The 13136-nt window shown below is 42.7% G+C and overlaps 1 protein-coding gene across 1 annotated transcript; it reads right to left on the bottom strand.

Moving 5' to 3' along the window:
* Window positions 1-9579: 9579 nt before the first annotated feature.
* LOC110712331 lies at window positions 9580-9960 on the bottom strand. The gene has a single exon (XM_021890780.1). It carries the CDS (start codon window positions 9958-9960, stop codon window positions 9580-9582), a length of 381 nt encoding a protein of 126 aa, XP_021746472.1.
* Between the last annotated feature and the right edge of the window lie 3176 nt (window positions 9961-13136).

Raw genomic sequence — 13136 nt, 5'->3', positions numbered from 1 at the left:
GAAGGTAACTTCGAGGCTCTGTATTTCTATGGCCCATTTGATCATTCGACCTGACGACTCCATGATGGTCAGTGGCCGCTTGATAGGTTGGTCTGTATACACGACGACTGCATGTGCCAAAAAGTAGGGCTTCAATTTTTTAACAGCCATGAAGAGTGCAAGACCAAATTTCTCCACTAGGGGATACCTCAACTCGGCATTTTTCAGTACGTGACTGACAAAGTAGACCGGGAGCTGACAGCCATCTCTTTCAGCAAGGAGAACAGCGCTTAACGCATGATCAGAGACGGCCAGGTACATGTAGAGAACCTCTTTGGGCAAAGGGCTGACCAGCCTCGGCAAGGAATGCAAGTGAACTTTTAATTTCTGGAAGGCGGCCTCAGCATCCGGCCCCCATTCAAACCTTGCCTTTTTCTTAATTGCCTGGAAAAAGTATAGGCATTTGTCGTCTGATCGGCTTAGAAATCTTCCCAAGGCCGCCAGACAACCTGTTAACTTCTGAACCTCTCGGATGGTACGAGGCGACTGCATGTCAATGACCGCCTGCACCTTCTCAGGGTTCGCCTCTATTCCTCTCTGATTGATAAGGAATCCGAGAAATTTCCCAGACTCAACTCCAAAAACACATTTCTTGGGATTGAGCATGACATGGTGCCGCCTGAGTGTGGCGAAAGTTTCTCGGAGGTCCGACAGATGATCTTTCTAAAGTTTAGTCTTGACAATCATATCATCAATGTATGCCTCGACGTTCCTCCCAATCTGATCAAAGAACACAGTGTTTATCATTCGTTGGAAGGTAGCCGGGGCATTCTTAAGACCAAACGGCATGACCGTGTAACAGTAAAACCCCTGATCAGGGACGAAGGCCGTCTTCTCCTGATCTTTCTTCCATAAAGGAATTTGATGGAAACCAGAATAGGCGTCCATAAAACTCATCAAGGCATGGCCGGCTGTTGAGTCGACCAGGTCATCAATTTTATGCAGAGGGTAACTGTCTTTGGGGCACGCCTTGTTTAAGTCTGTGTAGTCTACACACATTCGCTAGGTGCCATTCGGCTTTTTAACAAGCACCACATTTGCAACCCAGTCTGGGAAGTAACATTACCGAATGAACCCTGCATCAAGTAATTTTTTAACTTCGGCGGCTGCCGCCTGACTTCTTTCTTCGCCATGGTTCCGCTTCTTTTGCCGTACCGGCTTCTTTTTTGGATCCACAACCAGTTTATGTACCGCCAGATCAGGACTAATGCCTGGCATTTCATGGACTTCGAATGCAAAGATGTCCTTGTATTCTTTCAATAGTTTGTGAAAGTCGTCACCAAGGTCTCTCAGAGCAGTCGTCCCAACTTTGACTGTTCGGTCAGGACGTGAATCGTCTAAGATCAGGTCCGCATGTTCACCAGCCGGCTGAGGGCGGAACTCATCCGACCGCTCCTCTGCCACTGATTGCTATTTTCTTTCTTTTCTTGCGGCCCCTGTCTGGGATGCCTTTCTCTTCTTGCCGCCTGCTTCTTGAACAGGCGCGCTCTCCTTGACATTGTCAAGGTCTGTTTTTTCACCACTTGACCCAGTGGCCATAACAGTGGGCTTGACATCCGAGAGATAGCACTCTCGCGCCATCCTCTGATCTCCCCTTAGGGACCCGACTGTTCCATTATCCATCTCAAACTTGAGCAACATAAGAGATGGGATTATAACAGCCTTGGAATTATTCAGGGTAGGTCGACCCAGAATCATGTTGTAGGCCGAGAGTTCCTCTACTACCAGGAACCGGACTACCATGTGTCGTCCTACCCCTTTTTCGCCCAGGCGGATGGGTAAATCTACTCGTCCCAGTGGGTGGACGACTCCTCCTCCAAACCCTACTAAAGGGTGGGAGGCCGGATGTATGCAATCAGTCTGATATTTTAGCTTCGACAGACATTTGCTACTAATGAGATCTGAGGAGCTTCCGGTATCTATGAGGATTCGGCCAACTCTCTGGTTGGCCACTTTACATTCAATGACGAGAGGGTCGTCATGAGGCCCTCTTACCCCTCCTAGATCTTCTTCAGTGATGACAATCTCAGGAAAAGAATATTTGGACGGCCGTTCTTGGTGAACGGAATTTACATCTAACCGCCTGATATTGTCTTTGTTGCCCCTAATAGTGGAGCTGCCTCCTGAGAAGCCGCCTGCAATGGTGTAGACGACTGCATCATCTGTATCGGAGCTGTCGGCCTGCCGATTCTTTTTGGCCGACTGCTTGTTTGAGGAAGCGTTCCCCGTAGATTTCTTGACATAAGTGGCAAGATCACCTTGCTCAGCCAGGCGGTCTAGGTACCGCATGAGACTGATGCAGTCATTGGTGTGATGACCAACATCATCATGATAAGCACATAATTTATCTTGGTTCCGGTTGTTTGCAGAACCCTTCATGGGGAGCGGCTTCTCAATTGAGATCCGTCCCTTGATTTCTTTTAGGATAAACTGGTTATCCTTGTTAAACGCATACTTTGGGGAGTATGGTTTGAATTCTTTTTTCTTTTTCTGGGCCGGCTGTTTAGAGGAGTCAGCCGCCCAGACCTCTTTTCTTTTCTCATCTTTGTTAGACGACTGTTTCTGTCGTCCTTCTCTTTTGTCGAACCTTTTCCCGTCGCCACCCTCTTTCGAACCAAATCAAATTTGAAGGTAGACCCGTCTTTGAGACCTCAGAAAAAGTCAGTATAGGCTACCTCATCTGGTAACCCTTGAATCTGTATTCTCATCAGGTTAAACCGCCTGATGTAAGAACGAAGCCCCTCCTTCTCGCCCTGCTGAATTGTTCCCAAATCAAGGGTCGTTTTCTTCGCAGGGATGTTCATGGCGAAGTTGGAGGCAAATAGGTAAGCAAGCGTCCTGAAGCTATTTACATAACCAGCCGGCAGGTTGCCGAACCATTGCTGGGCGATTCCTTTGAGAGTCGCTGGGAAACACTTGCACCAAGTGGGATCATCCAACCCTTGAAGGTACATCAGGTTGGTGAATGCCATCAGATGGTCTTCTGGGTAAGTAGTGCCGTCATAGGCGCCTACTAGTACATTTTTCACTTTGGCCGGCTGAGCGGCTTCAGTAATTTCCTTGGAGAAGGCCGACGGCTGTTCACCAAGTCTAAGCAACCGTAGCTGCCAGTCCATAGGTTGGACGTTTTTTGCTGCAGGTCCACCAAACGGAGGTGGCTGCAAAAAATACTGTTGTTGCGGCACAAATGGTAAGTTTGGTACCGCCTGGTCGCTATGAAAGCCGGAATGACGGGAGGTGCCGCATGACTGACTCTCATGATACGACTGAGTATGCCTCATCGAGGCATTTCGCAAACTGTCTTGAAAGTTTGAAGTAGAGGCCGACTCTAACAATCGGTCACTCTTCTTCTGCTCTAGCAGTAGCCGAGCATCTGTGAATGTTTGCTTCGACCCGTCCGCCTGAATATGACGAACAGGTTTCCTATTTCCTGTAGGATAACGGAATTTTGTGAAATCAAGGGCAGGTGGCTCCCGCTTCCTAGATTTAGGATGAGGAGTCGCCTCTCGCCCTTGAACTGGCTTCCTCTTCAGTGAAGTGGAGGGTTTCTTGGCGGACTGCTCCTTGACTGGAACAGGCGGCTTCTTGTTGATCAACTCTTGAATCTCTCCCTTGAAGTCCCTTATGAAGGTCATGAGTTCGTTCCTTGTGATGGGAGCAGACCCATCAGTCGGCTGTTGCCGAACAGGTGGTGCGCCTGCTTGCTCGCTTCCTGTTTGAAGATGTTCTCGTTCCCTCCTTTCGGTATGACGGGTACGTCGGGCCCTTAGGGTCCCTTCTGAAGCTGTATGAGCTTCAACTTCGAATTCACTTTCGGTATCATGGTCCGACTAAACTTGAGGGTCGTCTAGGGGACGCCTCTCTTCAGGAGTCGGTACAGACTTGGATGCCATCTCAGAAGTACTCTCCCCACAGACGGCGCCAAATGTTTCGGGGTTTTCTGATGTCCTGCGGGAGAGTTATAATTCCGAGACTGGAACCGAACGCTTGTACCTGCAAAATAACGGAGATTCCTGTGAGCTCCGCCTCCAACGGTCAAGTTAGTACCTGATTAAGGAGTAATTAATGCGGAAATTAAAGTGATTAGGTCTCTCTAGGTGAGAGTGATTAACGTAGGTAATCTGCTTTGTTAGCGAGATCAGCCGGTTATTACTGTGTGTAATTACTGTGTTTTTTCCGTAATGTTTCTGTAATCTTTTTGTGTGTTTTTCCTTAATGAGGATTAAGGGAGGTATTTATAACCTTGGGAAACGTGCCCATCCTAGGTTTAGGTAAACCTAGGGCCGATTGGGCTTCCCTCGGAAGTTGGGCCTGGGTGGCCGGGTTCTCCATTAGGCATGGAGTATGCCACATGTCGTGACATAACAGGTCCAAGGTGGACGAATAAGCGCGTGCCACGTGGCAAGCCCTGACAGTTCCAACTAGGGGACACTTGGCAGGACCTGATTGGTCCACATGGCGCATTCCGATTGGTGGGAGCAAAATCCCTTAATCAGTATCCCCTAATCAAAAGTAAATACCTAAGTCCTCTAACTAAAGTAGATATGGAAGTAGGGTCGAACTCCACAGGGAAACAGATGTTTTCACTCCTAATTAATTATTATAGCCTAAATTATCTAAGTAACAATTATTTTAGGGAATAAATTCTATACTACGAAGAATAAGTTTATGGAGAAAAGAAACAATAATAAGGAAGCCTAGGGTCACAGTTTCACCAACAATTAATATTCCGGGATAGAACGAAGTAATTAATAATTAACAATGCACAAATAACATGATTGACAGGCTCTCGCAATTTATTAATCAACATAGATCTAACAGGCTCTCGCAATTTACTAGATCTAAGTTCTTATTGAAAATAGCCTTTGATATTAAATTAACATCTGCTTGATTCATCAATTCAATATAGCTAAACATTCAAAATCAAATTACATCTGCTCTATTCATAATCTAATTGCAAAGAATTAAAACAATTCTATAAGAAATTATCATGCAATATCAATAATCAATATTAACAAACTATCCCTTCATATTAATTATGGATCCCCATAAACCCTAAAATGAAACTACTCACGCATCATCATAGCTAAACAAATCAAATAAAGGCATAATCAAAGAAGCAAGTAAAATAGCTGAAATTAAAAGAGAAGAAATTGTTACCAAAAAGAAATGTGGAATTAATGAAATAATTAAGAACAAAAGTTGAGAGAGAATTTAAGAGAGAGAAAAATACTAAGTAGAGAGAGAAAGTCTAAGAAGGAAGGTAAGCTAAAAATTTCGTACAAAATCGTAGTTAAACGTCTCCCAAAACAAAAATCAAAACAAACTTAATCTGGTCTTCTAAAAACGCGCGCCCGATCGGGCGAAGGGCCGCCCGATCGGGCGCGCCTTTTTCTTCGCGTTCTTCCCAAGAAGCATCGCCCGATCGTGCTAGAGGCTCGCACGATCCGGCGCGCCTTAGCACGCTCAGCAACAAGCCATGTCGTGCCCCATCATGCTAGAGGTAGCTCGATCGGGCGGTTGCTTCTCCTTGAGCTTGGACTTCGATTGGGCTTGATACGTCTTTTTAGCTTCCGTAGTTGATTTATAAAGCCCGGGAAAATGCTCCAAGAGTGCAATTTCCTGTAAAATACGACTAAAACTACGAAAACACTAGAACACACAAATTAGTAATAAAAGTGGCCCGAAAGAGCCAAAAACACTACTAATAACGACCAAGGGACGGGGGTAAAACACTATATAAAATGGACATATCAAACTCCCCCAAGCCAAACCTTTGCTTTTCCCTAAGCAAAGAGCTCATCAATTAACATATAAAACATACTTCACCCCAATAATCAAATCAAAAACCAACGGTTCAAGGCAAATCTAATGAACATGCTTCAACATCAATCAATCTTATTCATCTAATCACCCTTCCTCCTCAACAATTGTCAAGTAGAGCAAACCACAAGAGCATATAGAATTCAAGACTAGTGCTCACACACTCAACTCTCATTTATGTAGCGAGTAAAAGATGTACTCGATCGCTCTCCAACTAACCCCTTTAATGTGAACAATGCCTTCCCAACTCACACTCTCGTGTGTATAAACATTGAACGCTCATCCTACTAGTCGACTCGAAATATGCCAAGTCATAACTTGCGTTGACAAACAACACTTTCACGTTTACATAACTTCTATGCACAAGGTCGGAAGGTCTTTAAAGCTTGTAATGTAAGGCTAGGGTATAGGATAAATTTGGGATTATGTGAGAGAAAAGCTATGCATTAAAGGAGCCAAATCCTAATAAACCCATGATCAAAATAACGATGATCATACATCTCTATAAACATAACCAACTCCAACAAAAACCACCAAATACAACTCTAATCATCATAAACAATCCCAACACTTACAATAATCACTCATAAAAATATGATAATGTAGAATTTTGAGTGAAAAACAAACTCTGAACTCATTCTTTTTTTTTCTACTTGAATTTTTTTTCTTCTGTTTTTTTATTTCTTTTGAACAACCTTCGAATCGAACATTTGAGCGCTAAATTTTTTTTCTTTTTCTCTTTTTTTTCTTTTTAACCCATATTGGAAATTTCAACTTTGAATATCAATATTTTCCAATAAATAATCAAAGAACAATAACTCTTCTTTTATTCCCAAATTGTGCAAATAATATGCACACCACAACTCCGTTACCTCACCAACTATTAGCTCCTTCAATCCAAGCTTGGGACTAGTAACCAATGGGGCTTAAATAGGCTTTTAATGTGGTTTATAAACAATAAAATGGCACAAGAAACAACATGGGTAACAAGAAGGGAACAAATGTATCTAATACTCTGAAGGCTACCTAAAAGAATAAACGCCTTCGTCCTCCTCATGTGCATAATAATAAGTCATGAAACACTACTCATAGTTGCAAATCAATACTCAAATTCATTGACATACCGGGAATTATGGAACTATCACACATTTTCTAACCAAATCAACTAGTCAAGCACTATATTCACAAGTAGTTGGGCAAGATTGACTCATGTTTAGGAATCCAAGCAATTAAACTTCAAATCATGACCACCAAATCCACAATGCTCATTATCAATAACCAAGAATCAAAACAAATATTTCTCAAGTATGGGGCACAGGGAAGTATGATTCATAATTCATTGGAACGTATTTTTGAGTTTTTTTTTTATTTTTCAATTTTTTTGTATTTTTCATATATAAGAAAGCAATTAAAAACTACACTAAGAACCACCTACAAAGTAGTTAGGGTCCATATTCCCCTTAAACCCACCAAAAGGTACATCGGTCCCATAACCATGGACCGATGAGTAGTCGACGTAGGTACCAAAGGCACTTGGGTTCGTATATCCACCCTGCGGATATTGGAACCAATCAGGGACAAGTGAGTCGGGGATAATAGCCCCCCAACGGGCGTAGTCATCATACATGGGGTATAAACCCCTCCCTAGGTTCCGCTCCACATAACCTACCCTTCTATCTAGAGAACCTACTCTAGCATCCAAATCCCTAACCAAACCCTCAACTCTCCCTTGCCCCGTCTCAATCCTATGTAATTGGCTCCTAAAAGCCTAGAAGTCATAAGGGGCTTTGGGGTCTATGTTGTAGTTGGTAGAGGAAGTGGGGATATCGTATGTAAAGGGTTGAGGTGGTGGATAATGTGGTGAATGGTAAGGAGGTGAGTGGTCAATGGGAGAGTGATAGGGTTGAGGTGAAGGGTGAGGTGGTTGCACCTCACCTTGACCGTTAAGCTCAAAAGTGTAAGAAGGCCTCCCCTTCTCAAATTTAGTCAAGGTGGGGTGGGGTAAAGTGAAAGCATTATCTCTCCTACCCGATTCCCGTTGAATCACCCACCAAGTCTCCCCTCCCATGACATTAACCCAATTAAGGCCACCTAGATAGGGTAGGTCCATATTAGTTGGGCCGGCTACCTTACCATCATCGTTAGGGACAAAGCTAAGGTGTTTGACCGCTATATGTGTAAGTAGGCCACCAAAGTAAATGGGTAGCCTAGACCTACCCGCCTCGGCCACATTGGCCACCCGTTGGAAGTGGTTGGCCGTTTTATGTACTATATTGAGCTTTTCACTCCTAGGGATCATGTATGACCCTAGTAATTCAAGCTCATCCCGCCTAACATTGGCGGGTTCATGCCTTCCAAAAATGGTAAGACTAACAAACCGTTTCCAAATCTTTGGCACGGGATGTTGTATCCAAGTACCTTTAGCGTGTTGGAGGTTCAAATTAAGATCCCCCGTAAGGGATTGATAGACAACCAAATTCTTCCAAGTCAATCTAATATCATTATTGATTAACCGAAATTGAACATGAGAAATTAAGGCATTTGATTTTATGAAATTAAAACTAGAAACGAATTCTAAGGTTAAATAATCACAAGTATCGTAAGGCATGTTAAAGAAACCGCTCATGCCAACTCCCTTGAATAATTTTTCTACATGCTTATCAATTCATAGTCTAATAAGGGTAGGGTGATGAATGAAACGAGTGGGAATTACCTGCCTCGTGATGAGGTTAAGCATCCTCTGTTTTTGCTCTTGGGTGGTGATGACCACCCTCTCCCATCCCGGAATTTGCAAGTTCGGGTCAAATCTCGCCTCTTGGTTCCTTGAGCCTTCCCCCCTTACCGTTCTTGACCTCTTGAAAGCCATTGATGGTAGAAAGAATAGGAATTGAGTGGTTTCTCTCTCTTAGGGTTTAGAGAAAATTGAGAGAAAATGGTAGAAATTGGGTCTAGATTGTAGAGAAAGATGAAAGGATTAGAAATATGTAAAAAAAATTGAGTTTTGATGGAAGGATTGGAGAAGAAATTGAAAAATAAGTGAGTTTGAAGGTGTAAAAATGGAGGTTTTAGAGAGAGAAAGTAAAGGAGAAGAAAATGAGGAAAGAAAGAAGAAGAAAAATATAAGGGGACGGCCAAAAATAGGCGCGCCCGATCGGGCGGATCATTTGAAATTCCAGAATCGTAGTTGCGCGCCCGGTCGGGTGAGCTCTGCCCTATCGGGCGCGAACACGAACGACAAATTCGCCCTATGGCTCGCCCGATCGGGCGAGCTTCACCCGACATATCTTTTCCTTCACTCGATTTGCGCCCAATCGGGCAACCTTGCCCGATCGGGCGAAATTTGCTCGAGTTTGTAACTGCACTTGCGCATCCGATCGTGCAACTTTGCCTGATCGGGCGAATTTTGCTCAATTCCCAGCTCCCCTTTCGCGCCCAATCGGGCGAATTAAAGGCTAGTAATATCGGGCCCGTGCCTAGTCGTTTCCTTAGCTTTTCTTCGTTTTCAAATTTTTTCTAAGTCTTTCGACCTCTTAAACCTATACCTGTACAAAAACACTTATAAACGGTAAAATTACACTCTCCTCGCCTCTCAAAAAAATAAATAAAAATAAAAATAAATAAAAAGGAAAACTAGTCTAGAAAGCAAGAAATACGGGTTGCCTCCCGCAAAGCGCTGGTTTATCTAGGTACCGCACGACCCTCTTACCACCTTGATGTTCAGGTTGGAAATGGAGTTAGGAAGGTTTCCTCCACATCTCTACTTGTAGCGCCCTCATGATACACCTTCAGTCGTTGGCCATTTACCTTAAACTCTTCACCCTTGTCATTGACCAACTCTACCGAGCCAAATTTGTTCACCCTTCTGACGGTGAAGGGACTGGACCACCTAGATTTTAACTTTCCTGGGAAAATCTTTAATCTAGAATTGAAGAGAAGAACTTTATCACCTGGTGCAAACTCTCTTGGTAAGATCCTCTTGTCATGCCACTTCTTGGTCTTCTCCTTGTAGATTCGCGCACTATCATATGTTGACAATCTAAACTCATCTAACTCATTGAGTTGGAGGAGTCTTTTCTTACCCCCGACCTTAGAGTCCATGTTAAGCTCCTTGATCGCCAAAAAAGCTTTGTACTCCAATTCCACGGGAAGATGACATGCCTTACCATAAACTAATATATAAGGTGAAGTACCAATTGGTGTCTTGAATGCTGTTCGGTATGCCCAAAGTGTGTCACCGAGCTTGATACTCTAATCTTTCCTTGACTTGGCTACTACCTTTTCCAGGATCTCCTTGATTTCCCTATTAGAGACCTCAACTTGACCACTAGTTTGAGGGTGGTTACTAAGCCCGGTTCTGTGATATACGTCATACTTCTTAAGGAGGTTATCCAGCTGTCTTTCATGGAAGTGGGTACCTCCATCACTAATGATAGCCCGTGGAATGCCAAACCTCGGAAATATGGTCTTCTGGAAGAGCTTGGTGACTAACTTGGCATCGTTTGTTGGTGAAGCTATGGCCTCAACCCACTTTGACACATAATCGACGGCTACAAGTATGTAGCAATTCCCATTAGAAGATGGGAACGGCCCCATGTAATCAATACCCCAAACATCAAATATTTCTACTTCAAGAATCCCGGTTTGGGGCATCTCATGCCTCCACGAAATGTTACCAGTTCTCTGGCAAGAGTCACAAGCTTGCACAAAAGTGTTAGCATCCCTGAACATAGTAGGCCAATAGAAGCCTGACTCATTAATCTTAGCCACCGTTTTATTGGGGCCGTGATGTCCTTCGTAAGGTGATGTATGACAGGCGGCAAGAACGCCATGAGCATCCCATTCGGGAACACACCTGCGAAATAATCCATCTGCACACTCACGAAACAAAAAAGGATCATCCCAAAAATAATGTTTAACATCAGAAAGGAATTTCTTTTTCTGTTGGTAGGACAAGTCAGGAGGTAGAGTACCACCCACTAAATAATTAGCAAAATCTGCATACCATGGTTGTTGCTCTACAACTGCATATAGGTTGTCATCAGGGAAAGAATCATCTATACGTAAAGAGTCTTTACCCTCATCATACCTGATACGTGACAAGTGGTCTGCCACTACGTTCTCTACTCCCTTTTTATCTTTTATTTCTATGTTAAAATCTTGGAGCAAGAGAACCCACCGGAGTAGCCTTGGCTTTGATTCCGCCTTAGCTATCAAATATCTTAATGTTGCATGATCAGTATAAACAATAACTTTAGAAACAACAAGATATGATCTAAATTTTTCTAAACCATAAATAACAGCAAGAAACTCCTTTTCCGTAATGGCATAGTTGACTTGGACTTAATCCAAAGTTTTGCTAGCATAATAAATAGCATGCAAAACCTTGTCCTTCCTCTGTCCGAGCACGGCTCCTACCGTGAAGTCACTTGCATCACACATGATCTCGAAAGGAAGGTTCCAATCGGGAGCACATATGATAGGTGCCGATATCAAAGCCTGCTTAATCCTGTTGAAGCCTTAAGACGCTCGTCAGTAAAAATAAATGGGACATCCTTGAGCAAAAGTTGTGTCAGTGGTTTAGCAATTTTAGAAAAATCTTTGATAAAACGGCAATAAAACCCCGCATGACCCAAGAAACTTCTAACTCCCTTAACATTAACTGGGGGAGGTAATTGCTCAATCACTGATATTTTATCCTTGTCTACTTGTATGCCCTTATCAGATACAATATGACCTAGGACTACTCCCTCTGTCACCATAAAGTGACATTTTTTCCCAATTAAGGACTAAGTTGCACTCTTCACATCTTTTCAAAATTTTAGCGAGATTAATTAAGCATGAATCAAATGAAGAACCATATACGCTAAAATCATCCATAAAGACCTCCATAATAGACACTATGAAATCAGAAAAAATGCTCATCATACAACGTTGAAAGGTAGCGGGTGCATTACATAAACCAAAGGGCATTCTACGATATGCAAAAGTGCCATAAGGGCATGTAAAAGTAGTCTTTTCCTGATCTACAAGGTGAATTGGAATTTGGAAAAATCCCGAGTACCCATCCAAATAGCAAAAGAATTTATGATTGGCTAACCTCTCAAGCATTTGATCAACAAAGGGAAGAAGGAAGTGATCCTTTTTAGTGGCGATATTTAATCTACGATAGTCTATGCACATACGCCACCCTGTTACAGTTCTAGTGGGAATTAATTCATTCTTTTCATTTGTTATCACAGTCATCCCACCTTTCTTTGGCACTACCTGCACAGGACTTACCCACTTGGAGTCAGAAATAGGATAGATAATACCTGCATAAAGTAATTTCATCACCTCCTTCTTGACTATTTCCTCCATGTTGGGATTTAATCTTCGTTGGGGTTGAATGCAGGGCTTGTAATTTTCCTCTAGATGTATCCTGTGCATACAAAAGTAAGGGCTAATACCCTTGAGATCATCAATACTGTACCCTATAGCCTTATTATGGGTTTTGAGAACCCCTAGATGTTGGGAAGATTGTAGGTCAGTAAGTGCAGTACTGATGATCACGGGGTGTAGTTCTTGTTCATCTAGAAAAACATATTTTAAATGTGAAGGGAGAGGTTTTAGTTCAGGTTTCTTGACCTCTGCAGGTTTTGATTCCTGAACTAAATTTACTACCTTCATTGTTTCCTCGAGGCTTAACTCTTTTAAGGAAAAAGCCATTTCAAAATCCTGTACCTCATTACCTCAAATACTTGCATTGTGTAAGGGATTCCCGCAGAGAACTTCCTCTAAGGGATCCTTCGCAAGATAAATTCCCGCAGAGAACTTCCTCTAAGGGATCCTTCGCAAGAACTTGTGGCAAGCTATCATCACAAATATCGTCCATTACATCAATTATATCAATGTAGCAACAATTTTCCTCTAGCATAGGCCCTTTTAAAACCTTCCCTAAATTGAAAGTAACATTATCGTCACCTACAGAAAGGGTTATTTACCATTTTTTACATCAATAATTGCTCCTGCAGTATGGAGGAAAGGCCTACCTAATATAATGGGTATTTGTGTGTCCTCTGCCATGTCTAAAACAACAAAATCAACAGGAATAAAAAATTTACCAACTCTGACAGGTACGTCCTCTAAAATAGCTAAGGGGTATTTTACCGAACGATCTTCCATTTGCAAAGTTATATTAGTAACTTTTAATTCTCCCATTTTAAGTTTAGCGCAGACATACAATGGCATGACACTGACACTAGCACCCAAATCGCACAAAGCTTTATCAATAAAAA

Source organism: Chenopodium quinoa, unplaced genomic scaffold (genome assembly GCF_001683475.1).
Source record: "Chenopodium quinoa cultivar QQ74 unplaced genomic scaffold, ASM168347v1, whole genome shotgun sequence".
In the NCBI taxonomy this organism is placed as follows: domain Eukaryota; kingdom Viridiplantae; phylum Streptophyta; class Magnoliopsida; order Caryophyllales; family Amaranthaceae; genus Chenopodium; species Chenopodium quinoa.
The sequence above is the reverse complement of the archived record's forward strand: the minus strand, read 5'-3'. Positions and strand labels throughout refer to the sequence as shown.